The sequence below is a fragment of the Bos mutus genome, chromosome 4 (genome assembly GCF_027580195.1).
Source record: "Bos mutus isolate GX-2022 chromosome 4, NWIPB_WYAK_1.1, whole genome shotgun sequence".
Classification (NCBI taxonomy): Eukaryota; Metazoa; Chordata; class Mammalia; order Artiodactyla; family Bovidae; genus Bos; species Bos mutus.
The window spans coordinates 56,222,212-56,247,104 of record NC_091620.1 but is presented as its reverse complement, the minus strand read 5'-3'; the positions used below and the strand labels follow the sequence as shown (position 1 = coordinate 56,247,104).

General features: G+C 40.8%; 1 protein-coding gene across 1 annotated transcript in view; it reads right to left on the bottom strand.

Moving 5' to 3' along the window:
• BMPER (BMP binding endothelial regulator) overlaps positions 1 to 24,893 on the bottom strand; it is a 252,156-nt gene that overhangs the window by 180,725 nt on the left and 46,538 nt on the right. Inside the window, 3 exon segments of the mRNA XM_070369518.1 lie at positions 322 to 404; positions 4,687 to 4,777; positions 8,379 to 8,461. Coding sequence (XP_070225619.1) covers positions 322 to 404; positions 4,687 to 4,777; positions 8,379 to 8,461 — 257 coding nt within the window.

Sequence of the window (24,893 nt, the reverse complement as noted above, 5' to 3'; positions counted from 1 at the left end):
AGGACACATGTGGCAATGTCGGCAGACACCGTTGCTGGTCACAACTGAGAGGGTGAGTGCTCCTAAAATCCAATGGGTAGAGACCAAGGATCCTGCTAAACATCCTACAAGGCACAGGACAGCTGCTACCTGTGAACTATCCAGCCCAGAATATTAACACTGCCAAGGCTGAGATACCCACCTCAGAGTGCTGAGCTTTGTCCTTGGTTCCACATCAGGAGGGAGAGGAGAGACTATAAAGAGACTTAGGCCTGGAGTTGGTGAGCTGAAGGCACAATTAACCAAAACGAATACCCTGGGAACATCCAAAGCAGTACTTACAACACAGGAACACTTGGTACACTTGTCTCCTTCTGGCTGAAATTCCTCCCCTTCTTGGTACTGCACCCCCTCAAACACACAGCCTGGAAAGCAAAGCAGAGTTTCGAATCAGGGCCACAGTCTTGATTCAGCTTGAAATTATATCCTTCTAGCCACTGAGCAACCATCCCCACCTCCACCCCCAACTTGTACAGCATAGTCTTCAATCAAAGGACAAGAGTGCTTCAAAGTAAAAAAAAAAAAAAAAAAAAAAATCCTGTAGATTACAAAAGATCGACATGGACCCAGAAACCTGAAGATGCTAGAAAGCAAACAAAATGTTGGAAGTCAGGTTGGCCTGAGCAGCAACAGTACAGGGTTCTGAGCTGTGCAGAGTCTGAGCAGCTTACCAGCACCACCCCAATCACAGCCAGGGAACCAAATTCCAGAGGAGCTGGAAGAGGCAAAGAGAAGGTCAAGCAAGAGAGGTCAAGGATGAGCTTAGGAGCAAATGACATGAAGAGTTGCCACCTGGAGAGTAGCCAGAAGTGGCCAGCTTCTGCCAGACCCTTCACACTCCTGACCTCACTCTATCTTCAGTGAGCCCACAGAGCACGGAATCTGATCACTGCCCCTGCAGGGAAGGAACACGTGGCCCAGAGAGAGGAAGGAACTCATCCAGCTGGCAGTGCTGGGTGCTAACTCAGCTCCGACCCCCTGGCCATACCACACAAAGAGCCAGACACCAAGATGAGAAAGGACAAAGGCAAGGCAGAAGGCACCATACAGGTTTTCAGTCCCACCCTGTGTGTTGTTGAAGGGGCTAGGATGTCCCCAAGAAGTTTGGTTAAAAATAGGCCCAAGAGCCAGGAGGTACCTCCTATCAGAAAAATGCTGAGGTTGCTGCTCTATTCTTAAGTGATGTCACAGATGACCAGAAGAACAAGCTGGCCAATGACCCTGCGCCACATGGGCCATGCACAGGAGGACTGTCAGCTAACGGCAAAGCCTCCTTCCTCAGGACTGCCTCACCAGCTGCCTTGCCAGAATAGCTGAGGTCACTTTCCACAGATAGAGAGTGCGGAAAGCAGCACTTCCAATGGGGAAACTCAGCAAAGAGGGCTCTCGTGAAAAACCGACTCACGCCCCTGAGAACAGGTGTTCAAGGCCCACTAAAGCCATCAACACACATGCCCAGTCATGTATGACTTTTTGTGGCCCCATGGACTGTATGTAGCCCACTAGGCTTCTCTGTCCATCGAATTTTTCAGGCAAGAATACTGGGGTGGGTTGCTATTTCCTCCTCAAGGGGATCTTCTTGACCCAGGGATTGAACCTGCATCTCCTGCATTGACAGGTGGATTCTTTACCACTGTGCCACCTGGGAAACCCAAAGTTGTCAACAGAACCCACCAAACTCTCAAAGCAGCTGGTTCCTGACAAAAGGAACATCTGAACATATGAGCATTGCCCATAACCACCCGATCAAGCCACCAGACCTATTCATTTTAAAGCTAGATATGAAGCCTTTCGTTCAACTGAAACACATGGAGACAAATGTTACTGAAGCTGAACAGCTGGGTGAACTGCAGCTTTCAGATCTTTCTGATGCCCACAGCGAGAGCCAGGGGAGGAGCCAGAGCCACCCTCCTGCTGTTCTCTTTGATCCAGGAGACCTGATAAGCTTGGTGCCCTCCTCGTGGCCATAGCTCAGCACTGTTAATAACGGCAGGTGCCCAGTCATCTCTTTTCAAAAGACATTTCCAACAAAGGGTCTTCAGTGCTTTCATATATGTTGCACCACTGGTTCTGTCATACAGATTGCCAGACAGGTTAACTGCACAACCCACATGATAACTTAAATAACGAATTTTTAAATGAAAACTCTTGCAAACTGTTCCCTTCACAGCCCATCCTCCTTGAGCAAAGAGTCAGACAAGAAAAGAAGGAGCAGACAACTAAGAATGTCCTGCAATCTGTTTCAGGAAGAAACTGACCACAAGCTGTACGTGTTTGTCATTATGGGGAATACCATTCCATGATCAATGACAGATGCCAGTCCTTCTGAATTACAAGGAGAATACCCCAAGGCCTCAATGGACTGTCCCTCTCTAGACTTGGCTGAGGCCTCCTTTCCAAGACACAGGATAATGCAGTCTGGATGCGGCCAGATCTGAGTCTTCTGATTTTCATGCCAAAGGTTGGTCTTTGAAATTAAGGAGAGAGAATAAAGTTGATTCTTGACCCCATAACCAAGGGCAGAGTGCCTACCCAGATGTCAGGGGGCTAGTGTGCAGCACTGGCAAGCCAATGTTTTACCTTTTTGGTTTATATTGGGGTATAGCTGATTAATAATGTTCCGATAGTTTCAGGTGCCTAGAAAGCAACTCAGCCATATATATACACAGATCCATTCCCCTCTAAACTCCCTCCCATCAGGGCTGACTGGCAAGCTAACTTTTAAAGATTTGCTTTCCAGGGCATCTAGACCCAAGTTGAATAATGATCACGGTGTGGGGTAGGGGCAGGTAGTACAGTATAGTGGCCAGAAAAGAAAAGAGGCCGGGGACCCCAACCCCACCTTTGGACTTATCCTCATTGAGTCAAATTTCTGCCTGTGTGAACTAAAAACACTACTTCATCCCTTACTGAAATGGTGGTGAAGACTTAACATTACAATATGTGCAATCACAGAGCTCAGCCTTTCCTTCCTGGGAACTCAACTTAAAAACAAAATGAGAGAAGCAATTGCTCAAGTATGATAACTTCAGCTGCTGAAATAAATTCACTCTGTTGTTTCTATACACATACTTTCAAAGGCAGTCTAAAAATATGACTATCTTCTAAGTGAAAAGGAATGTTATATATGCCGAGTTGATTCTGCACCAATAAAGCGACAATCTACTCAACCCAACTGAATTCATATTTAACAGCTTTGATATCTTTTAAATCTCTATGGCATATAAAATTTGCTCTGTTATCAATCTCAAGCTTGGCTGTGCACAGAAATTATCCAGGAGGCCTGAGTTTCACCCTCCAAGATTCTGATGGAATTGGTCTGGGATGCAGCCTGGGCATCAAGATTTATTTTTTAAAACTTCCCAGGTGATTTTCATGTGCAGCCTAAAGAATGACTGAGCTAACTTAATAAAGATCCTTTAGGCATTTTAGAATATGGTTACATGATGCAAAGCATTCAGTGCATTCAGAGGGGAATGGTACTCAAGCAAATTCTGTTTGATAGATACAAAATAACTGAGTTATGGAAAGAATTATTTTACTTTCAACTGGTTTCTGGCCTTCACTTAAGCTTATCCAATAACACAAGCTTAACAGAAATTGCAGTGTGAAAAGGAAGCTTGGCTCAATAAAGACTGTCCAGGGAACTCAGGAAGGTTAGGAGCAGTGGAGAGAGACTGTCCTCACTGTCATTCAAAGATGAGGGAAGTCTGGACCCTGGAAGGGACTCAGGTCTGGGAGCGCGGCAGACTGTGTGGAGGGAAATGGCAGGAGAGGAAGGGGCCAGGGGCTCATCTTCACAGAGCATCCCACGACGGTGCCTTTGCCATTTCCCGGGAAGGCTCACAGAACAGAAGGCCGTTTGGAGATTAACTTCAAAAGCAAAGAGAAGTAGTTGTGAGTATCGCCTCCAGTGAGGAAAAGCACTCAGAGTAAAACCCAAAATGTAGAACATCTGTTGAAGAGTATGGGCCAGGGGCTTAAGGGATCAGAAAAAAATCTCTCACCTCAAAATCCCCGGGCTCGTACCTAAGGGCAAGAAAAGAGGCAGGAGGCCTTTGTAATCCTGTTCAGAGAAGTAAGAGGAAACACTCCAGCCACTGGAAAGGAAAGATCGCTTTGCTGTCAGCTAGGCCCTGGGGCCCTTTAAAAAGACAGCGATTCCCAGTCACTGCACCACGCAGAAAACTGAGACCGGCAAAGCCTTCAGCTAAATCCACTTAGGGACCCAGCTCTCGGTGTTCAGAAAACATCTGGTCGCCTCATCACCAAGGCAAGCCCCGGCCAAGGTATTGCAATATGAAGCAGTAAAAAGACATTTCTGGAAGCAAGGGAAAGCCACAACCTTTCCTTCCAAAATAAGCGTTACCTGTGGCCCCGTGGAGTGGAAAGCAGGCCTCCGGAGCCTGGAGCATCCTTGCCAAGACCTACAGCACATTGCAGTCATCCCGGGCCCACCAGAGTCCAACCAGACATTTCTATGCAAAGAAGTTTGCTCTCCTCACCCATTAGGTACACAGACATAAAGGGAGAAAAATTCCAGTCGGGAGTGGGAAAATCATGCATGCTTGAGAGAACCCCGAAGGATTTCAACAGTGCTGTACTGTACCAGGGAGCTGCACTGCCTTCCCCTTCCTGAGAGGTTACCTGGACACGTGGGGCAGCATGTTCCCAGATGCTTGGAGGGGTTTTTACAATGAACGACACACCGCACCTCAGACTCTGTGACAACGCCTTCCTGAAAAATAGAATGCCACAATCAACGTCAGCCCCAGTATTCCCACGGAGATTTACTCACTTCTGGAAAGTAGCCAAAGAGGTAGGAGAAGAATTTGAACACGAAAAGTGCAAAGGGGGATAGGCATCAGGTCCATAGGTCCGTGGCACAAACGAGGTCTGATGGCTCCAGCTTGTCCATTGCAAAGCGCAAATCTTGTCACCGGTTCTCTTCCCTGTTCTAGTTCTTTCTCTTTGACTCTGATTTCTTCCTTTCTTTCTTTAAATCTAGTATTTAAGATTTCCTTGCTGTCTGTCAGTAGCTGACAGAGTCTAGCTGTTCATTCACAACTGTTTTAGGTTTTCAACATGTACTATATGATCTATAATTGTTATTACACTTTAAGCCATTAATTATAAGCCACAAAGGGCAAACATAATATCCCAGACTGGCATCTGGAGACCCAAATCCTCACCACCCTTCCAGGAATAACTAGACACCAGTTCTGCAATCATAGACATTTCTCTGGGCTTCCCAGAGAGCTTGGCTCTCACGCAGCAAATGAAGAGACCAGATAAAACTATTTTAAAGATCATACTATATTATGTTAAAGTAGAGACTTTTGGTCTTAATAACAAAATCAAGGGACTCATTTGCAACTGATCTTTTGACACTAGTACTTTAATGTTGCTTGAAACATTTTTTTAAATTCAATTTTCAGAGTTGGTCTTTGAAAGTTTTTCTCTATATTCTCTACCCACTTGGTTTTGTGTGTTTATTAATTTTCTTTCAAGGGGAATGGTAACAAAAGGTAAAACACTGTGTAACAATCTGACAACTAGACAATTTTCTTCATCGAGCCTGCTACTCTATCATCTCAATCCAACAAGGAAAGTTACATCCTAAATGTCTTCACATCTGTCAGACCTGAGGCTTCCACTACCAAGAAATTTATTATGGTCTATATCACATCTGGAAAGGAAAAAATGTCAAAATTCCAGCAATATACAACATCAAAAAAGGAACTGGCCTTTAGTTATATAACTGAAGCAATGCAAAAAGTCCAGGATCAAATTCCCTTTAGTATCTGCAATGCAGATGCAGGATTCAGGTTACTCCCCAGCATGAATTTCCTGTCTCTGATCTTCAGATTTTCCTCTTCCAGTAAGACACTAAAAGTGGAAAATAAAGGTAAATTTTCCACCATCTAACTCCTTCAGTAAGAAGACATAAGAAATAAGCTAGAATTCAACTCAAGTGGAAATTAACCGGATCATTAGACTAGCTGTTACTGGTCTGGTACCAAGTTGTACTCAGTATACGCAGGCTCTACCAGAAGTGTTTTAAATGACAATGTTGCTCATTCTCACAACCACTCTATGAGGTAGTACTATCCTCATTTTATGGGCATGAATGTGAAGTCTGGAGAGGTTAAGTAACAAGTTATGTGAATGGCAACAGCCATATTTTACTCCCTACACTACACTCTCTCTTCTGTTACTCATTCTGTGTCCTGAGAAGAAAGATCTTGGAGAGAGAGGTTGCAATTGTGTCCTTCAGCAGAGGAGCATCTTACATGAAGACTTCCCTGATGGTACCAGTAAACAGTCATTTCCTGCATTCATAGATGAGGTCTCCTTCCCTAAAGAAGGAAGAAAGTAAGCAGGAGTGGGAAGGTACTAACTGAGAGAAGCCGAAGCTTTTTGTCACTAATTTAACAGAGGTTTGCCTTTATGGTGATTGAGTAAAATGATATTTTCCCTGGTGGTTCAGCAGTAAAGAATCTGCCTACAATGTAGAAGAACAGGGTTCAATCCCTGGGTCGGGAAGATCCCCTGGTGGAGGGCATGGCAACCCACTCTAGTACTCTTGCCTGGAGAATCTCATGGACAGAGAAGCCTGGCAGGCTGCAGTCCTTAGGGTCGCAGAGTCAGACACGACTGAAGTGACTAAGCAGTAGCAACAGGGCTTAGGCAAAGTATTATAAAAGGAGAAAAATTAAAAGGCAAAGTTCATCCTTGGTAGTGAACATCTCCTCTCTGTGCTTCATCCTAAAGTTAAGCACTTCCTGACTCCTGAGTCTGTTGGTCTTTAAGATCTCTTTCAATAATAATTTGATATTCCTATATATTATCTCTGGGCCCTCGTGAGTGACTAGTTACCAAAGCTGATAAGCAATAGGATTTTCAGTGTTCACAAATGATGATGGCTTGATATGTTATTCATTCAACAGAATATTCCCTCCCAGATAATATTGGGATAAATTCCCTCCCATCTAATTCAAACAAAGGCAGCAAAATTCACCACTGGTTCATGCAACTTGAGGATCTTCAAGACCTCTGACTATTGTATACAAATGTTATAGTCCACTCCAAAAGGCAAGCGGCTGTTGCTTTCAGAGTGTCTCTGTCAAAAATTGGAAATTGCATCAGTCAAGAAGCAGGTGGTGATGGGGTGGGGCAAATTTAGAATGAGCGTGGGCTTTGATGTTGTTAAAAGTCATTGTCATCATCATTTGGTTCCATGAAGCTGACTGAATGTATAACCCAGATAAAAAAATTCAACAAATATTCACTGAATCAATTAATCTATTGTTCATATCTATTCTACCTACTGCTTATTTTCATAAATAATTTAGATTACTACATAAATAAATTGAATATTTAACTGAATAAGTAACTGAAGATCTTATGAGTGAACATGCCCGCTGTGGGCTTATAATAAGAACATGATTCCATAAGATTCAGATTTCAATAAGCTAAAAGTCAATATATTTGAGATAACATCAGAGAGAAATACGCATTATTATACTAACTGCTTTCTCCTTTAAATGCAACAGCATATCTTTGGACAGTGAAATGAACCTGGGGTAAAATGATTAGCATTTTCTCTTCTCTACAGAGAAAAATTTTTAAATTATGTCAACATTAGATGAGCATTTTTTTAACAGAGTATTTCTTTAAAGAAAATAAGTTAGAAAATTTTGATTCTTCATTTCCTCTTTAGTTTATCTTGCCTGTGTTAAAGACGTGTAACGATTAGAATCACGTGGAAACAGTGCACTTTTCAGAGTTGAGCAAGCACCAGGCACAGTGGGCTCCTTAGGAGCTGAACTGGTGGTTCTTAAATCGGTCGGGTTGAAATCATGGAAATCACAATGTCCTAACTGCTTTGGTTAATACAGTTTACAGACTGGCTTCAGTTCAAAATGTTTCTAAATAAAAAAAAGAAAGAAAAAGGAAAACATATATCCTCTAACAATACCTCTTTCTGCTAACAAGAATTTGTGTTTTGCAAAGCTGACTCAACAGGAAGACATGAATTTTCCCCAAGGGCATATGCATCTTCTCGGAGCTTTTCCAGGCACAATTTAACAACGGTGAACAATTCTGCTGTGTGCTTCTGGAAGTAAGACCCATGCAATAACTATCCTGTACCTGTCTTGTTATGGTGAATGTCACAATAAATATAGACAAGGATAGAGGTGGTTTTTCATTCGTTTCTCATTTTTTGCTTGTTTCTTTGGAGTTTTGTTCTGTGTTTGTTCTGTGTTCTGGAAAGGGTTTCTGAAAAGGACTTTATGGATTTCCTATCACTGGAAAGTAAAATAGATGGACTTTACCTGGCACTGGCGCAGGACACAGGGTTCAGCAGGATTCTGCCATTTGAAGGAGCTGTTGTAGGTACTTCCATCATAGGTACAACCTAGAAGAAACACAGAGGCAGGAAGAAAGGCCAAGAATGAATGTGAGTTTCATTTATCTTTGAAGCAAAAGAAGTTACGTCTTCTAAGCCAGAACTAGTGATCGTAGGAAACACCATGCTCCTTGGCTATTTTCCTCTAAACACAACTAAGCCTTCTAAGTATCCACTTGGCTTTTTACTTACATTAATTCTTTGACTACCAAAAAGATTAACCTCACAGATTATATTTTCAAATGAAAAACCATGGATTGATGAACTCTTTAAGCCAAAATGCATAACCTCGTGACTTTATTTATACCTAGTAAGTATGAAGAGGACCAGGACTCAAAACATCACTGTGAAAGGGGATTTTACACAAGACTAAATGAACTTAAGATTGCTGAAGGTCAAGAGTGAAATGTAAAACACGGCAAGAAGCAAAAGCAAGAAAATTAAAATATAAAAACTGATCACAAAATTCTATACCCATATGACTCCTGACAAGCTACTGTCTTCAAAAGATGAAACCTTCCAAGCCTTGCCTCCAGCTTTAAGAGCTATGATTTCATTTTTCACTTTGATTTTACTTTTAAGTGGTGAACTAGATTAAGGAAATCTGAAACTAGACGATGTATGGATTATCCCATGTCAATTCACTAGCCAAAACAGAAGTCATGCTCATTCACTGGCAAAAACAGAAGTCAAAGGCCAGAGAGTCTCAAAAAAGGAAACATGGTTAAGCCTGTGTAGAAAGAGCCAAATAAATAATGGTGCAAGGATCACAACCTAGGTCTTAATTTAGTTTGTCCAAATAATGCCTTCTACCTTGTGAGTTACGTTTCAGGGGAAGATGAACCCGGCTATGTCTCTAGTAAATGCACATTGGATTATCAGGAGTATGCCAGGCAAATGGGATTTACCAAGTACAGCCCTACTGCTTAGCCCAAAGCATATAGCAGTAGGAACACACAGATGGGATAATGCAGATATAAAAGGGTCTGCCTCTGTTCCAGTGACTGGCTTCCGTCAACCCATTCCACCTCAATTCACAATTTTTCTTATCCAAGATACAAAAAGAAGACTCGCCTCCTTCCCTGAATTCTTTTGGATACTGCAGTGGTAACTTAAAAAAAAAAAAAACCTTCAATACAAACATAATAATAAACACTTAAGAAAACTTCAATAGACATTTTCATAAACTCAGAACCATGATTCAAATTCCCAGAGAATGATGAATGATTGAAAAGGGCTCAGTAACACTCTTCTCTCTAGTTCCTACAAATCAAATTACCAAAGTACACAGCTGATTGGAAACATATTAGGGAAATGCTTTCACTATATATTTTTTAATTTCCTTTGCATGAAGTGTTACAGCGATAAAATGTTCAACCACAGGGACGCCTAGCACACTGCAAATACTTAACGCCAAACCCAGAATGAATACAGTAAATTTTCAACAATGAAAACCAATATAAAACTATTTGGGCTAGCATAAGTCTTACGGAACAAACACACTTAACAATAGACGTGCCATGTGCATGTCTGATTCACTACCACAGACTCACTCGGATAATAAATAACTTGTTCCGAGAGGTGGAGGTGGGGAAATCAGAGGACCAAATCCAATTCAAGTTAAGTCCAAGTAAATATGAAACGCCTGCCAAGTCTGCCAGTAGAGTTTCCAAATATGTTATACATTTTCATCCTCTGGATTAAAAAAAAAAACTAAAAGAAAGAGTGATTTTATGATTCTAATAGGGCAGGCAAAGAGATTGCCTTTTTTACTTCGCAGGAGGAAGTGCCCTGTAAGCCCATATACACCAGGCAGGAACTGCAGGCCAAGAGACTGTTCCCGAACAATGCCAGGCCATATGTAAAGGACTTCGAGGAGTAGGGCAGAAGTCTCTAGATTATTCCACCCAGGATGGGATACAAGGTATTGGCACAGTGGTCCACAGTGCAGGGAACCCAGCCATGTTTTAAGCCTCAAATAACTCAAAACGAAGGCTGGCTCCTCCACTAGTTTAACATATAAAGACCAAGATCAAATTATGACCAGCTTAACTGCCCTTGTTAACATGTGAGTCTACCACATCTGAGTCCATATAATAGATGTTCCCAAATGTTGGATGAGTCAGAATGATTGAATAGATTCAAAAATATCAGTAGTAATCTCTTTCAAAAGTAAAAGCTATATCTTTTTATTCTTCACGTACCCTCAACAGCATTGGCTGGTTTTGGCAACTCCAGTAGACTAAGCATCCTAGGTCGATTTCAGATGTAAGGGATTCTTGGGAATCAGATAATTTTAAAAAGGCTATTTTCACTGTTCTTGGGGTTCATGTTCTAAGATAAACATGCCATCTTAATGCAAGACACTAACATGAGCTATGTGAAGACTCACATATACATACAATCAAAAAGAGTCTCAGACTTACTCCAGAATTACTTCCTATTCTCTGTAAGGCAAACTTCTTTATAATAAAATTTCTTTTGCCACCAACTTTATACTGCTAGTAGGGCAGACTGGCAACATCTTGCCCCTTGAAACCCCAGAGGAGGAATATATTAAATATCTATTATTGGCCAGAGTAGAAAGAAGGACAAAAAAAATTGTCCATTGTACATCAAGGCAGTGTTTCTCAAACCACTTCTATGGAAAGGTTTGTTTTGTTTTTGTTTTTCTAATTCACTGTGGGCCAATACATTCATAAAATATAATAAAAAGAGATTACTATAAAAATTAATTTTAAAAGGCTGGCAAAATATAATTTTTATTACTATATGTAACGGGTATAGAATTACTTAGTAGAATCATGAGAAACATTTCTAGTTGCTTACTCTCTGATTCTGTACTTTTCTCACTGTAGCTCAGCATTGTCATTTCTGGACAATGGAGACTTACAGAGCGCATTTTGAGTTGCTCTGCATTGAGGGATGTGTCATGGGATGGGGGAACAGCCCAAAGAAACAATCAAAAGATTTCAATCTTAGACATTTAGAACTAGAACTCAAATAGCAGATAATAAACTTTCTGTCTTTCATTTACATGTAAGAAAATTTGCACAAACAAGATTAAAGTGGTTTACTCAAAATTAGAAGCCATTAGGTGTGAAACTAACACTAAAACCTGGTCCTGCATGAAATCCACCTTTTCACATCCAGGTCTAAACTCACAATATTATTTGAGCACTTTCTAATTCGTAAGGTCTTTTGTATTGAGGACTTAACGGCCCAGGAAAAAAATCAACTCTGTCCTTTTAAATTAAATGATAGAATATCCAGGAACTTAACGAAAGAGTGGACAAGCTGGGGAACAGACAAATGCTTAGGCAACCAGTAAAGTCATTTTTCCTCTTCTTCAAATATTTTAAAATAAATGTTCGAGAAGGGGATTTATAAACATTCATTAGTTTTCTTCTGGAGATAAAAAGCCTTTCAGACTCCAAGAGCATCATGAAAACCACCTATATAGTAGCAGGAAGAGTGGTTATTTTCTGATAAAGTCACTGTACTATTTTTAAACCTGCAGCTCTCAATCTAGCATGATTTTGCCTTCCCCTTCTAATATCCAACCAGAGGACTTTTCATAATGTTAGGAGATATTTTTAGATGTCACAGGCTGGGGATAAAGGTGCTTAAATGGTTCTATCACACAGGAGTCAGAGATGCTGCTAACACTCCACAACGCACAACAAAGAACCAACCAGTTCACAACATCAACTGTGCCAACGTTCAGAAACCCTGGTCTAAACCGTCACACGAAGCCCAAGATGGTTTTTCTTCCCAAAACTAAAATAGTACAAAAACAAGCCTAAACTAGCTATATGGTACTTGTGCATTTATTTCAGCTTTTTATATTAAATATTTTCAGGGTGAGGAAGAATTTCAGAGCATTTTTTTAAACACACAGTATTGAGGACAAGCTTGGCCCAGTCAACGAGGAAAACAACACGGCAACGGAAACAGTTCAGTTTCAGTTTCAGTTCAGTCGCTCAGTCGTGTCCGACTTTTTGCGACCCCACGGACTGCGGCACTTGAGGCTTCCCTGTCCACCACCAACTCCCAGAGCCTACTCAGACTCATGTCCATTGAGTCAGTGATTCCATCCAGCCATCTCATCCTCTGTCATCCCCTTCTCCTCCTGCCTTCAAGCTTTCCCAGCTTCAGGGTCTTTTCCAATGAGTCAGTTCTTCGCATCAGGTGGCCAAAGTATTGGAGTTTCAGCTTCAGCATCAGTCCTTCCAATGAACACCCAGGACTGATCTCCTTTAGGATGAATTGGTTGGATCTCCTTGCAGTCCAAGGGACTCTCAAGAGTCTCCTCCAACAACACAGTTCAAAAGCATCAATTCTTCAGCACTCAACTTTCTTTATAGTCCAACACACTTCCATATATGACTACGGAAAAACCATAGCTTTGACTAGACGGACCTTTGTTGGCAAAGCAATGTCTCTGCTTTTTAATATGCTGTCTAGGTTGAAGCACATAAATAAATTGAATCCATAATGAAGTGATAAAACTCATTTTTCTTATTAGTTGTGACCTTTTTTGGAAGCCACATTATCCCAAGGGAGAGAGAATGCCACACATTTTCATCATTCTGTCATTAAAATAGCTGTTAAAAATCATCAGGACCATGAACAAATAAAGCACTGGCCACCTAATGAATCTTAGCTCCACCCAGTCTCATCCTTCTAGTTTTAATCCTCTCTTTTTTCACATAAACATTAGCCTACAGATCTTATCATTACCAATAACTTACCCCCAGCACCCAAGGGCCTAGCTACATGGCCCCAACCTACCTTTCCAGTCTTCTCCCCTGGTTCCTGGAACTAGGTCTCTGGGGTTACCTGATCATAATAAACTTGAATGCTTCTTTAAATAAGTTCAAGTTCTTCAACCAAGGCTATCTGGCTCCTGCCTTCATTAGCCCACTGAAACATCACTCTCTTCAGCTGTAGCTGCCTACATGTGTCCAATCCAAGGGGACACTCAGCCCTTATCTTAGAAGACTTGTCTGTAGCAAGTCGACCACATTTTCCTTTGTCCATCACTCCCCACCACCCCACTTTTCCAGATGTTCTCATACAACTGCCTTTCCATTACCTCTACTCTTGCCTCAACTTAAGCTGCTAGGTGTTCCTCATCTGGACTATTACAGCAGGCTAACTGACTGCTTATGGCTGGGATGGGATCCTTTTCCAGGCACCCTCCTACACAACTACCAGTGTGTGCTCTTTCAAATCCAGTTATTATCTCATTCACACTCTTGAACTCTTATCAGTGACTGATGGTTTAGCCTGGCTGAAGTACATACTGGTACTTTATCTCCAATCTCTCTTCTCTAGACCAACTGGATCAGAGTCTCTGGAAGTAGGAAGCAGAAGAAGAATCTAATGTGTGGCCAGGATTGAAAATCATTGACCTTTACTATAAAATTCAAACTTAGCATATGCAACTCTCAGATCTGGCCTTGACTCACTTCTCTGTTCTCTTATCTGCTGCTCCGAAACGCCCCACACTTCTCCCCAAAATCACCAAATAATGTTACCCTATGATTTCGCAAATGCTGGCCCCTTCTTAAAAATCCCAGACCTCATCCATTTCCCTTCATTTCCATTATCCTCACAAGGACACAAAAGTCACCCAGGCTCTCCTTCCTTGTGTGGCTAACTTCTCTTTCCAGACTTAACTCAAGGTCACAGCCTCTGAGAGGCCTTCCTAGAAACTTCCCCACTCAGGGTAAGTTCCAGTGCTCCTCCAGGAAGACTTGGCCTCTCAAACATCTATTTCAAGGTACTTACGGTACTTAATCAATGTCGCATTTCACCAATAATATAGAGTAAACATCAATATACAAACTATTCCTGCAAACCGCAAGGAAAAAGAAATGGAGAAAGGATGACATTCCTTGGATGTCCTGTTTTCCCCTTTGGCAGGTAGACCACTTCGAGTCACTATTCCACCTCCAGAAACAACAAAGTTTTCCTGGAGCAACTCAGATGCCAAAGTCTGTCTCTTCTAATACCAATCCCCATGCCCATTCCCCCATGGCCCAGGTCAGCCTGAGCCAAACGCAGTGGAGAAAAGTCCTTGAGCAGCCCAGCACTTACACACCCTTAGCAATGAGAAGCATATCAACGCATCCTCAGCCCCCTTCTCCCATACTGGCACACCTCACTTTCAGAAGGATGCCTTTTCTTTCCAAAACCCACTTTAGTCCTCCAAGTTACTGGTTTATTTTTATTTATTTATTTATTTTGGAGGTAGGGAGCAGCATGCAAACTGCCATATTTATTTAAAAGAAACCAACCGTGGAGTCTTTGAAATCAGTTCATTCCTACCTGGTACAGGGAAGCGGAGCAGATAGGTCTGCCATTCTTTGCTGTTTCCAGGTCACCTGATCTGGTAGCCCCACTCCCTGGACTTGGTCAATAATCCCTAAATTACTTCAGCCCAATACAATTTATTTAATGAACCATTTTTCAGATACTGCTCTCCAGGAACATATGGAAGTATAATCAAAAGGGATAAACATAAAACCTGACTAGCCATTCTAGGGCTTAAATCTTGTCCTTAGGAGTTCATTTAAAACAGGCTTTTATTACTCTTCAAGGCTGTACCTACAATGAATCCTGCAGGCAATTTTGCTTATTTTTAGCTAATGGGAATTTTATAGTCAAACCATTTCCTCAATCCCAAGAGAAAGATTCAGACCCATGAACTGAGTTCTTAAAGAGTGGTGCGTGCCCCCTGTCACAATAGTATTTTCCATAGCTTTTTTGTTTTGTTTTCCAATTATGAATTAAAAACATGATTGAAATAAAATAATTAACAATAGAGAAAGAAATGGTGGAAAGCTATGTAACTTAATTTTTGATGATTTCTGAATAAAACCCTAAATACACAGAAATATCAGGTACATACAGATGACTTGTAAACTCAACTCACTTCACCAGTATAAAGGAAAGCAAAATCTCCATGTGATTTGCTTGGATTTCTAATCTATGTGCTTACTGAAGACTGTGAAGTGATGACACTGTGGTTTATAGAACCTGTCTCATGACTATAACATTGTAATACATACAGTATCTGGCACTGATGTTAAGGTAACAGAACAGAGTCTGTGAGTCACAAACAAATTACACTTCTATTTGATAAAACACAATTTCAAACTTTTAATATAACTGATACTATAAAAGAAATATGCAATGCATTAAGGACAAAAATGCCTGCAACAACTATTTAATATGAGCCACATCACCCATCATTCCTGCATCTGACCTGGACTTATCATTGTTGTTATTGTGAGAGTTGACTGGTTTGATCTCCTTGCAGTCCAAGGGACTCTCAAGAGTCTTCTCCAGCACCACAGTTCGAAAGCAACAATTCTTCGGCACTCAGCTTTCTTTATGGTCCAACTCTCACATTCATACATAACTACTAGAAAAACCATAGCTTTGACTAGACAGACATTTGTTGGCAAAGAGATGTCTCTACTTTTTAATATACTGTCTATTATAGCTTTCCTTTCAGGGAATAAACACTTCTAAACGTGGGAGTGCTTCTACCTCTAGGCTGAGTCAGTATTGCAGCAGCCATGTTGCCCACCATATCCGACTGTCAAATAGCCAATATCCATTGTTTCTCACAAGGCAAAAACAAAGAACTATTTGGAGCTCATACTGAGCAAAAATGAAAAAAGAAGAAAAACCTGCAGAGATTATCCTGTGAAGTCATAAGTGTGGTTTTCTAATGCAGGAAAATGTCACTAGAAGTCATTTCCAAAGATGAGTTCCAAAAATATTTTCAGAAATATTACATAAACAACCCTCCAACAAGAGAGAAAGAAAGAAAAAATTTAAGTTGTTGCATAATTATTATAGGTGAGGCACCGTACTTGGAATTTTCATATACAATTTAATTTTATTTTTATAAAAAGCACTCTAGGCAGATAATATTTTACCCCTAGTTTTTAAAATGATGATCCAATATTCAGAAAAGCTAAATTACTCTGTCCAGGTCACACAGCCACTCTTTATTTGAGTCCAAAGTCCACGTTCCATTTATTCACAGGGTCCTGCCAGATGCATGGAAGAAACTCAGAAAGTAGTAGCTCCCAGAGTAGAAATAACATTCCTGGAGAGGATGACATGCTGCCTTTCACTTGCTCATTTACATGATCCTTTAACATCAGGTTCCAGTGATGTCTGAAAACCAGTATTATAGAGTAAAATTGGAAGAAGCAAGAGCCTATTCTGTGGATTTATGTTTACTTTGTTCTAAATGCCTTTACCTCTAGCTATGAACCATGCTGTGTCTCAGGCCTTTTGACATGATGAAGCCACAAATAACAAGGGCTCAAAAGATCAAATCCCCTTCATGGATCACAGTCTTGTTGTGGCAAAAGGGCTGTGTAACTCAGTGAAGCTATGAGCCATGCCGCGCAGAGCCACCCAAGACAGATGGGTCATAGCGAAGAGTTCTGACAAAACAAGGTCCTCTGAAGGAGGAAATGGCAAAACGCTCCAGTATTCTTGCCATGAGAACCTCATGAACGGTATGAAAAGACAAAAAGCTATGGCACCAGAAGAGGAGTCCCCAGGTCAGAAGGTGTCTGATATGCTACTGTGAAAGAGCACAGGGTAATTACTAATAGCTCCAGAAAGAAAAGTGGCTGGGCCAAAGTGGAAATGACGCTCAGGTGTGGATATGTCTGGTGGTGAAAGTAAAGTCCAATGATGAGATGGTTAGATAGCATCACCAACTCAATAGGTATGAATTCGTGTAAACCCCAGGAGATAGTGAAGGACAGGAAAGCCTGGCATGCTGAAGTACATCAGGGTGCAAAGAATCAGACATAACTTAGCAACTGAACAACAACAACAACAACAAAAATCAAACATCTCAGGTCCAAGTTATGTATTTCCCAAAACAGGAATATAGTTCATGAATTGGAGTACACAGGAGCAGTGTAAGAAAATAAAATTTATTTGAATACAAGAAAACAACCAACAGTCTCATAAGTTATGGCAGCCACAGGGAGAAGTCATGAATGGAATCCTCAGTTTCCTGAACATAATTTCAAAGACAACAGTAAAAATCTCTTTGATGAGCATAAAGAGTGAGTTACATTCAACACACATTTGAAATGCCATTTGTGGGACCAATATATTGCCCTGCATCATTTTATACTTTGAGTTACATATTGCACAGATGCAACCTTCATGGTTGATTAGATAGGATGTTTAGGGCTCACTGTAAAAATACTGTTAGGAATATCTTACCATCTCCCTTTTTCTCATTTATATTTTGAAATAATTATAGATACACAGGAAGGTACAAAAAATCTACAGGAAGGTTACTCCCACCCTCCACCCGGTCTCTCCCAGTTAATGTCTTGGGTCACAACAGTGCACTATCAGGATCAAGGAACACATTGCTTGACACTGATGTGGTCCACTGAGCTTTTTCAGATTTTACCGATTTTACATGCACTCATTTGTGTGTGTGTGTGTAGTTCTGTTCAGTTGAATCATACGTGTAAATTTGTGTAACCAGTCAACATACAGAACTGCTCTATCACTACAAGGCCTCTCAAGCTATTCACTTATAACTCCACTCACTCCACTTACAGCCTCCATCCCTAAGCCCTGACAACCAGGAATCAGCTCTCCATCTATGTAATTTTGTTATTCAAGAATGTTATACTTTTAAAAAGAATGTTGCATAAATCACTCTGTAGCCTTTTTATGTGGGTTCTTTTCTCTGAGAATAATTCCTTTGAGATCCATCCATGTAGCTTCATGGATCAATGTTTTGTTCCTTTTTATTGCTGAGCAGTATTCTGTGGTATGGATGTACCAGTTTGTTTAACCACTCCCCCACTGATGGTAGCCTCCAGTTTTTTTGCCTATTACAATGAAAGCTGCTGTGAACATTTAAGTACAGGATTTTGAGTGAAAGGTTTTCACTTTAAGGTATACATAGCTCAGAGTGCAATTGCTGGGTTATATGGTAAGTGTATATTTAGTTCTATAAGAAACTGCCATACTGATTTCCAGAGTGGCTGAAACATTTAGCATAGTCACCAGCAATATATAAGAGATTTTCCATATCTTTTCCAACATTTGAGGTTATCATGCTATACATTGTTTCTGCTGCTTAGTCGCTTCAGTCATGTCTGACTCTGTGTGACCCTATGGACTATAGCCTGCCAGGCTCCTTTGTCCACGGAATTCTCCAGGCAAGAGTACTGGAGTGGGTTGCCATGCCCTACTTCAGGGGATCTTCCCAGCCCAGGGATCGAAGCTGGGTCTCCAGAATTGCAGGCAGATTCTTTACCACTGAGCCACCAGGGAAGCCCATGCTATACATTATATGAATATGTATTTGCCATTTAGCTAAGTGAGAAATGATATCTCACGGTGATAACATTATATCTCACCCTCCTCCACCTAAACCTGGCATACACAAACTCATAATTTAACCAGGGGAACAATCATTCCAGTAACCTTCAAAGTTGTTGACCATCATGTGAGGGCTGATTCAGAATATGGATACCCAGTGGAAACAACCCAAATGTCCACTGATGGATGAATGGATAAAAAAAATATGGTGTATATAGACAATGGAATATAATTCAGCCTTTAAAAGAATGAAATTATGATACATGTTACAACATAAATGAACCTTGAAGACATCGTACTAAGTGAGATAAACCAGACACAAAAGGACAAATATTATATGATTCCACTTATACTCCAGTACTCTTGCCTGGAAAATCCCATGGACGGAGGAGCCTGGTAGGCTGCAGTCCATGGGGTCGCTAGAAGTCGGACACGACTGAGCGACTTCACTTTCACTTTTCACTTTCATGCATTGGAGAAGGAAATGGCAACCCACTCTAGTGTTCTTGCCTGGAGAATCCCAGGGACGGGGGAGCCTGTTGGGCTGCCGTCTATGGGGTCGCACAGACTCGGACACGACTGAAGTGACTTAGCATAGCATAGCATACAGAGGTACCTAGAATAGGCAAATTCGCTGAGACAAAAACTAGAATAGAGGTTACCAGGGGCTGCAGGAAAAGGAGAATGAGGAGTTACTGCTTAATAAGTATACAGCTTCAGTTTGGGATGATGGAAAAAGTTCTAGAAAAATATTGCAGTGAAGATTGCATAACAATGCATTTAATGTTACTGAACTACACACTTTAAGATGGTAAATGTTATGCTTTGTATATTTTACCACAATAAAAATTAACAAAATACACAGATGCCTGGGCCTTGCCCACTGAAAATTGTTTCCCTTGGTCTGCAGTGGGACTGGAGCATCTGAGTATTTCACAAGCAGCCCTGGCAATTCTAAGGCACATTCAGGTTCAGCACCCCTGCGTTTTACAGAAGACGAAACCAAGGCTTTGGAAAGAAATCACTGAGTGAGAGCTGAGTAACTAGAAGTGGCAGAGGAGGGAACTGATTCCAGATCTAATTCCAAGTCTAGTCCCCTTTCACTTCATTCTTCCAATGACTGAGAATCTTTTCAACTATCCAATCCACAGGTCCCAAGGCACACAAGCTCTCTGTCTAGAGGCCTGAAAATATGACCCTGGCTTCTGCATTTAGCACTTCAATGTGGTCTTGCCTCTAGAGGTTTGAAGTTGTTACCTTGCATTCACAGCCTCATCCAGGTAGCCACACTGCAGTCACCCAAACCCTAAATATCAAAAGTTCCAACTGTATTTTTAAATCTGATCCCTCTGCTGGCTCCACGTATGGCATAGAGAATGCCCAGACATTCTCAGGGTATCAGGGGGCTGCCTCATGTGCTAAACATCAGCTAGTTGATGCCCAAGCATGTTTGCAGATAAACAGATACACAGCCCTTTAACCACCAAGCAACTGGAAGCATAATTAGATGACTCTGGGGTAAATAAGCTCATCTCAGTGAAGGAGACACTCAAGTTCACGAATATACCAAGGTACTTTGTTCACCTTTATTATTACATCAGCCCTAGTAAAATGTGAGCTTCTCTGGCAGATAGATTTCTAAGGCAAACACACATTAGTTCTCAAGGTGAGATACCTGCCAAAAAGAGAACCTAAAACATTTGATCCTAAAAACCAGTTGTGCCAACTTCTAAAGAGACTGAAAGAGACATCTCTGATCAAAGCCCAATAAGACTGCTTCTAATTGTCACATGATGGTCATTTAAAACTAATAAATAGATGCACAGAGATTCCTGTATCTTCATAGAGTGATGTATCACACATACAGACATACTTTCAATTTTGCAGAGGCCAAACTCAGGCGGCAAATAAAAGAGACCCTAAACAGACGTTGGTAACTTCTATTTCAAATCACTGCTTTTCTGCAGTTTTTAATGATGCATTCCAACTTTCCACTTGGAATACCTACCTTTATTTTTAACTCCATGAAACAATTCTATTAGAAGCCTCAGAGGAGATAAGAATGTTTTGATTCTAAGACATGTCAAGATGATAGGCATCATCATGATTTCATTCCTGTAAGTGAAATATCAGAGCAGAGCAGGGAAAAATCATTTTAAAGGGCAGAGCACCTTACTCTCCATGAGCAAGTTAGAAGCAGTCACAGAATAGTTTTCAGAGCCACTGTAGAAAACTCAAAACCAATTTTAAAGTGTGTTTTATATGATGTCACAAAAGGAAGTATGTAATCCTGTCAAAATGACAGCAACTAGGAAATCTGAAGTCATAATTGGTGAAAGATCTACTAAAAATTATATTAAGGTTATCACTAAGTCTATAAGTATGAAACATACTACAGCTACTACCACATGAAAATACACTTAGGTTATGGTGATTTTAAGGACTTTTTAAAATCTCTATGGAATTCAGCAAAGAAACAGTAAGGCATCAGGAGTTTGGGAATGGTTTAGAGACATGCTGCCATTTTTTCATTTCTATTATCCATTTTTACTCTCCCTAAAATTCTCACTCAACTCTTTTAAAGTCCTGCTGAATTCCAAAATGAACTTAAGATGTATATGGCTCAACAGTAATATACTAAATACACAGTTGATTTCATGAGTCATGCACTAAATGAGGAAGACTGGAATTTGGTTCCAATTTTCCTTTCTCCTCCTTGCCTTTTTCCAACATATATTCAACTACCATGTGCCACGCACAGTGATCACAACTGAGAATACTATGGCCCCTCACAGAACCTCTACTTCAGTGGGAGTTACAGAAAAACAAAACACTAAATAACAGTTGTGCCTAGTGTTAATTCCACAACAAGTAGCCACTGAGGCCAGGAAGTGATGTCTAAAGTGAGAGCTGAAGAAAGGGTAAAAGTCAACTAGATGACATTGGGTGGAAAAGCAGCCATGCAGCGTGAACAGTGTGTACAAAGCCCCATGACAAGAAGCATGCACAGAACCATGAGAGAAACAATGTCCAGCCACAGGAGTCCAGAACAAGAGGAGGCTAGAAAGATAAGTAGGAGCCAGACCTTACAGGGATGAAAGGGAATAGCCAAGGGTGAGCACTTTCCAGTACTTGCTGTGTGCAGGACCCACAAGGTATATTCTAGCTCTAAGCACCATTTATGACAGATGTTTCTACCTGCCATGCATACAAGAGCTTTTTCATGGCTCATACCATGGCTCTGAGTATGGTCGGTAGAGTCTAAGGTGACTCTCAAGACTTCCACTCCCTTATACATCCACCTTTTATAATCCCAAGAGTGGACAAGACTTGTGGATGTGATGGATGTCATTCCCATAATTAGGTTATGCAAAGACGAAGCAATTTTACAGGTGTAATTAAGATCCCTCATCAATTTCACTTTGAGTCATTACAGAGGGAATTTTTCCTGAGTGCACCTGACCTATTGAGTGAGCCCTTAAAGAGTCTATAGGTCAGAGAGACACTCTTCTGTTAACCTTGAAAGAGTAACCATTCTACAACCACATGGAATTGAATTCTAACAACATGAGCTTAGAAGATGACCTTGAGCTTCAGATAAAACTGTGCCCTAGCTGATCTTGACTGCAGCTCTATGAGACCCACCTAAGCTATGTCCAGAATTCTAACACATGGAATGATGAGATAATAAAGGACTGCTATTTCAGGCCACTAAGTTTGTCATCGGAGAAGGCAATGGCACCCCACTCCAGTACTCTTGCCTGGAAAATCCCATGGACGGAGGAGCCTGGTAGGCTGCAGTCCATGGGGTTGTGAAGAGTCAGACACGACTGAGCGACTTCACTTTCACTTTTCACTTTCATGCATTGGAGAAGGAAATGGCAACCCACTCCAGTGTTCTTGTCTGGAGAATCCCAGGGTCGGGGGAGCCTGGTGGGCTGCCGTCTGGGGTCGCACAGAGTCGGACACGACTGAAGCGACTTAGCAGCAGCAGCAGGAGCAAGTTTGTCATAGCTTACTATGCATCAGTAGAAAATACATCAACTGGACATTGGTAGCTGAAGGAAGATCTGTTAGGCTGGTAGCCATTGAAGAGGATTCCCATGTTTTTTTATATGGGTGCCAGGTCCACATTTGATTGCAATGCTTTGCATATGACATGATAGGAAACCAGGACCACTTCTCTGTAACAATGAGAAACATTTTCAATTTACCCACTTCAGAAAAGTAAATACTGATGCACCCCAAGTCAACAGCAAGACTTGGAAATTCAGTCTTCTAACTGAAAGGCAATCACAAGCTTTTCACTTAAACTGCCTTCCAAAGCCCATGAAGTCTAAAACTCAGAGGCTGTAAATGAAAGGACAGAAACAAATTTAACAGAGAAAGCAGATCTCTGTTTTAAGTCTTCTTACTAGTTTTAACAAGAACAGGTTTTTGTAAAATATGATTTTAATGTTAACAAGATCCTTTCATACAAATAGGGTCTTTTTTTTTTATTTAAATGCAAAAATAGCCCAGTTTATATTATGGGAAACCAATCTATAAAATATAACATTTTATACATATTTTTTCAGTTAGAGAAAAGGAAGGAGGAAAACAAACCCCTCAAGTTTTCTTTTTTCTTGTCCTTAAAAACACATTAACAACCTCCACTCAAATTTTTGGGGCTAAGTAGGTGAAATTAGTTATACTGTTAAAGGTTAAAATAGTTATAGGTTATAATACACATGCAAGCATCTCATAACAACAATTTCAAGAAATACATTAAGAATTCTCCTAAGCTCAGAAAAATCATGGTAAAAATGACAGCAGCACTGGAATCGAGTAGCTCAGTAATAGGAATGTTTTTCAGAGCAATGTAATTTCTTAAGATGTTTAAAGTTATATGTCAGAGGCTCAGCATTAAAGAAGCTAAGAGTTAAGCTAGCAGAGACTGCTTTCTGTATGCAGAGACTGACCCTCGAAGGATTACCACAAATCCAGGAAATGGTTATCTCCAGGAAAGGGTACAAGGTGGCTAGGGTTGAGACTAGGACAAAGCCTTACTTTTACCATAGGATGCTTTTGTGTATTTTGAATTTTATGAATGGATTATTTATGAAACCAGGCATACACACAAAAGAGTAAAGCTCAACTAAATTGTCTCAGTACACTACAATACAGTCATGGATACAGAAGAGGAAAAGAAAGTAAGTTAGGGGTTCCCCAAAACAGGAGGTTCATAAGAAAAGCCATCACCTCCTAAGCCACATGTTGTTTCCAATACCTCCACAAAGTTTCACTTCCCACGTAATTCCTTTGAAATTGCTGGTCCACCCAGAGTGTAAAAGTTCAGGGAGGCAGAAAGGGTGTGACAAAGACAACACTGCTGCAAAGTTGATGCCAGCGTCTCTCTGGTTCCTTCACCTCTCGAGCCCTCCTAATTCTCCAGGTCACTCCTCTTTCCTTCCCATCTAATGTGTTACCAGGAAGAAGAACGGAGTGTTTGGAATCTGAGTCCTGCTACTTCTGAGCAACTGTGCATCTTAAAAAAAAGATCTCTTCACCTCTTTAAGTATCTCTGTTTCCCAATCTGTTAAGTCAGAATAATAATAACCACCACCTCAGAGGTGACTATAATATTATCTATGAAAACTTAAAGACTGGAGTTTGTCTATTTCAAAATACTGTCTGAATCACCATACAGTTAATATGACTGATGGAGTATTAACTTCAAGGCAGGTTATACCTTATCTGGATATGAAACCTGGGGCAAACAGCATCCAGGTCAATCATATATAACAACCACCAGAGAATTTGGTCATGTCTAAAAGAAAGGAAAATAGAGGCTGGGGAAAGAGCTGCTCTTTTGTTTGGGCAGCAGGCAATACACAGTTAGGACTGCCAAAGTAGTCTGGTTAAAAGCAAACAACCAGATGGACACGAGCGTGGTTAACTCAGCCTTTCCATCTTAAAACATGTAAACAAGAGGACAATTTACTCTGTCAACACAGGGATTAATTATTTTTTACGTTTTTTTTTTTTAAGTTCATTCCTA